The 2,456-nt window shown below is 36.9% G+C and overlaps 1 protein-coding gene across 1 annotated transcript; it reads left to right on the top strand.

Moving 5' to 3' along the window:
• The first annotated feature begins 57 nt into the window (after positions 1-57).
• Positions 58-2,442, top strand: LOC110094516 (nucleoside diphosphate kinase 1). The gene is made up of 3 exons (XM_020819762.2): positions 58-217; positions 307-355; positions 433-2,442. Exons 1-3 carry the CDS (start codon positions 167-169, stop codon positions 666-668), a joined length of 336 nt encoding a protein of 111 aa, XP_020675421.1. The 5' UTR covers positions 58-166; the 3' UTR covers positions 669-2,442.
• The last annotated feature ends 14 nt before the right edge of the window (positions 2,443-2,456 follow it).

The following is a 2,456-nucleotide window of genomic DNA, read 5'->3' as shown; positions in this document are numbered from 1 at the left end:
CCCATTATATAAGGAATATAAAGATATTCGCTTCGGATTCGTTATTTACGAACCCTTCTCTATAAATATTGAAGCTCAGCGGTCTTCTGTCTTCGTCTAGGGTTTCTTTCTCTCGCCGCCTCTTGCCCATAGTTGATCGCGAGAGAAATCTACGAAAGCGTAAAAGATGGAGCAGACCTTCATTATGATCAAGCCTGATGGCGTCCAACGCGGCCTGGTAATATATAAATCTTCATCTCCTATTCTAATTTTCTACTTTTCTTCAATTTGATTACTTGCGTAACTCAAATCTATGTAACATCACAGGTTGGCGATGTCATCGGACGATTCGAGAAGAAAGGTTTCTACCTGAAAGGTATTTCTTTTTTGGATGCATGCATCATCAAGTATTGTGTGGTTTTTTTGGCAAGGCGTGATCTTTTTGAATTTTAGGGTTGAAGCTTATAACCGTGGAGCGGTCCTTCGCTGAGAAGCACTACGAGGATTTATCAGCGAAGCCCTTTTTCGCTGGTTTGGTGGAGTACATCATATCTGGCCCTGTGGTGGCCATGGTTTGGGAGGGTAAGAATGTTGTTGTGACTGGTCGGAAGATGATTGGGGCTACCAATCCTTCTAACTCGGAACCCGGGACCATTCGCGGTGATTATGCAATTGAAGTTGGGAGGTAACATATATTTCATTTTCCTCTTGCTCTCGTCTTATGTTCTGATTGAATATTTTTTTCTGTTGATAATTGTTTGAATTGGTTTATGGCTTTCTCCTAAAAGCACTTTTGTTGAACAGATTATCATGGTGGTTCTTGTTTTTTTATCTTAAACCGTTGCTTTGTTTACTTATGTGATCTGTGTATTATTTGGTGTATCTATCGCCTGTATTGGTTTGCTAGAAAGTTGTGTTCTCGCGGAGACTGATTTACCATTAGGGCGACCATATTATACATGACAATGAGGGCTCTCGCTAAGTACAGTGCTTAGATTTTTATTTGTAACATTGTGCATGATTTCTATATGTACTGAAAAAACATGAATAGCTAATACAGAGTGTTTTAACAAAAGGATTTTGATAGGAAATACTTGAATATTTCAGGTAAATCCTAACAAGATCGATAAAAACAGCGGGAAAAACTCAACAATTTCAATGGAAACAATAAAAAATAATAGATTTTATTGTAGGAATCAAAGATACAATTGATCCTCAATTCCTGAGGAGAATTGTTATCTCCCAATCTCTAGATGAATCTAGAGCCCAAGACATCAAGAATAAACTCCAAGAGAACACAATAGTCAAGCACTCTTCCTATTTAATACATAGTTCCCTAATTTCAAATACCGAATTCAAGTTTTCCCTCCCTCTCCTAGCTGCCCCTTACTTCTTTCCCAATTGGCTTACCTAGTGGGCTCATTAGGCTTGGGCGGCAATCCCCCGAAAGGGGCTGTTTGGTCCGTCTCTTGTAATAGAGAACCGGTCCTTGCAAGGCCAGTTGGGCCAGTTCAGGCTGAACCAGCTTAAGAGATTTCCTAGTTTTTACATCAGCTTTGTTTATAGTATATGTATAATGTATGGTAGGTTAGTTTTTTGTCTCTCCAGATTCCAGATGATGCATTTGGTTGTTTGCTTAGCATGTTGAGCTTGGCTTCCTATACGATGAATTATAATGTTTTTTAGAACCATTTTGTTCTATAGTTTACATTTTTTAATTAATTTCAAGGAATTTTATTTGATGAAGTTAATCTACTTGATGTATGCAGAGAAAGCTATGCCAAAGTTAATCTTCTTGTGCATTGCTGGCTACTTGCTTCATCTGATTCATCTCCTTCGATATTGATTTTTTTAAACCTTTATATAAAATTGTTCCCACCTTCACTTTTACCATTACATTATAAATAAGAATGTCAAATAGGCTCTTCTTAAGTTCACTCAAAATGAACTTTCATACCTGTTGTACATCCCTGGGATCAATTACTTTTTGTTGATTTTCTTGGGGGAAAAATTGGGAGATGATCCAAAATTTGTTCACAAGTTTTTAAACCTTTCGATCTACTTTTGTGCAATATGAGAATTTATTGAATATCGACACTTATATCAAAGCAAATCCATGGGTTTAATAATGCATCATGAATAAATTTGGACAAGTATCTCATAACCCAAATTTTCTCCAGTTTTTTTCTACCTAATTTCTACTTGCTGCATCTTGATGTTTTGTCTGTATGTTCATATCCATTGTACAGAGATCCATCCAAATTCTCTTAAGGTTCTGTACTAGCTGATTTTGTTCCTGTATGTAGTAGCAATGCACAGCTCTATTGAAATACCAGCTTGACAAAGCTGATGTTTACCTCGAATGGTTGAAATACCTTGTTTCTTGTATTGATTGGGAGAAATAATTTAGGAGGAACTTGCTCTTTTAGCATCTATTACTATGTTGACTCAGATGTTCTTGCCCCTACTATCTATTG

The sequence above is a fragment of the Dendrobium catenatum genome, unplaced genomic scaffold (genome assembly GCF_001605985.2).
Source record: "Dendrobium catenatum unplaced genomic scaffold, ASM160598v2 original_scaffold_271958, whole genome shotgun sequence".
NCBI lineage: Eukaryota > Viridiplantae > Streptophyta > Magnoliopsida > Asparagales > Orchidaceae > Dendrobium > Dendrobium catenatum.
This window is presented reverse-complemented; position numbering and strand designations above follow the sequence as displayed.

What these genes read in the sequence shown, in the direction of transcription:
- LOC110094516 (XM_020819762.2), top strand. Translation starts at nt 167, where the DNA reads ATGGAGCAGACCTTCATTATGATCAAGCCTGATGGCGTCCAACGCGGC. An exon ending in ATGGCGTCCAACGCGGCCTG is followed by an intron (nt 218 to 306) that starts GTAATATATAAA and finishes GTAACATCACAG; the next exon opens with GTTGGCGATGTCATCGGACG. An exon ending in GAAAGGTTTCTACCTGAAAG is followed by an intron (nt 356 to 432) that starts GTATTTCTTTTT and finishes TTTGAATTTTAG; the next exon opens with GGTTGAAGCTTATAACCGTG.